Source organism: Antrostomus carolinensis, unplaced genomic scaffold, assembly GCF_000700745.2.
Source record: "Antrostomus carolinensis isolate BGI_N321 unplaced genomic scaffold, ASM70074v2 scaffold33158, whole genome shotgun sequence".
NCBI lineage: Eukaryota > Metazoa > Chordata > Aves > Caprimulgiformes > Caprimulgidae > Antrostomus > Antrostomus carolinensis.
Genome location: NW_010335555.1, coordinates 1,696 through 2,437, shown reverse-complemented (window position 1 = coordinate 2,437; position 742 = coordinate 1,696). Strand labels below are relative to the sequence as shown.

Sequence of the window (742 nt, the reverse complement as noted above, 5' to 3'; positions counted from 1 at the left end):
CATGGTCAACTGGCGGCTTGCGTTTGCCAGGGGGTGACCCGCTGGAGCGATGTGCAAGCTCTGCTAGAGAAAGGGACCTTCATGCCAGAGCACCGGATCCTCCTCATCCTCCATGGCATCTGCTGTGGGCTGCAAGCCATCCACAGCAAGGGCTATGCACACAGGTGAGGGGCTGGCAGCCTCAGCTGGGGGGTTGGCAGGGAGCCCAGTGGGTGTTTAGTGACATCCATCCCCGCAGGGACCTCAAGCCCACCAACGTGCTGCTGGATGAGGATGACCGGCCTGTGCTGATGGACCTGGGCTCCATGAACCAAGCTCGCATTGAAGTCAACAGCTCTCGGGAGGCCATGGCCGTGCAGGTGGGTGCCCTGGGACATCACCCCACTAGCCCATCCCTGCCCTGAGCCCTTCATCCCCATCCTACCCCCCCTCTCTGCAGGACTGGGCTGCCCAGCGTTGCACCATCTCCTACCGTGCCCCCGAGCTCTTTACGGTGCCGAGCCAGTGTTTTTTGAGCGCACCGATATCTGGGTAAGGATCTGGCCCCTGGCCCCTGGCCCGCTGCCGTAGGGCTGCCCTGACCCCGCTGCACTCCAGTCCCTAGGCTGTGTGCTGTACTGCATGATGTATGGGGAGGGCCCCTACGATGCCATCTTCCAGAAGGGTGACAGCGTGGCTCTGGCGGTGCAGAACCCCATCGCCATACCCTCCACAACCAGGTGAGTGGCTGGGGAGGGGGGCC

The 742-nt window shown here is 63.2% G+C and overlaps 1 protein-coding gene across 1 annotated transcript; it reads left to right on the top strand.

Moving 5' to 3' along the window:
* Positions 1 to 6: 6 nt before the first annotated feature.
* Positions 7 to 723, top strand: STK16 (serine/threonine kinase 16; the record flags this gene model as incomplete). The annotated part of the gene is given in 5 exon segments (XM_010174600.2): positions 7 to 164; positions 239 to 359; positions 440 to 509; positions 512 to 531; positions 598 to 723. Coding segments are annotated over 5 exon segments (495 nt in total), but the record flags the coding sequence as incomplete, so codon positions are not given.
* Positions 724 to 742: the final 19 nt, after the last annotated feature.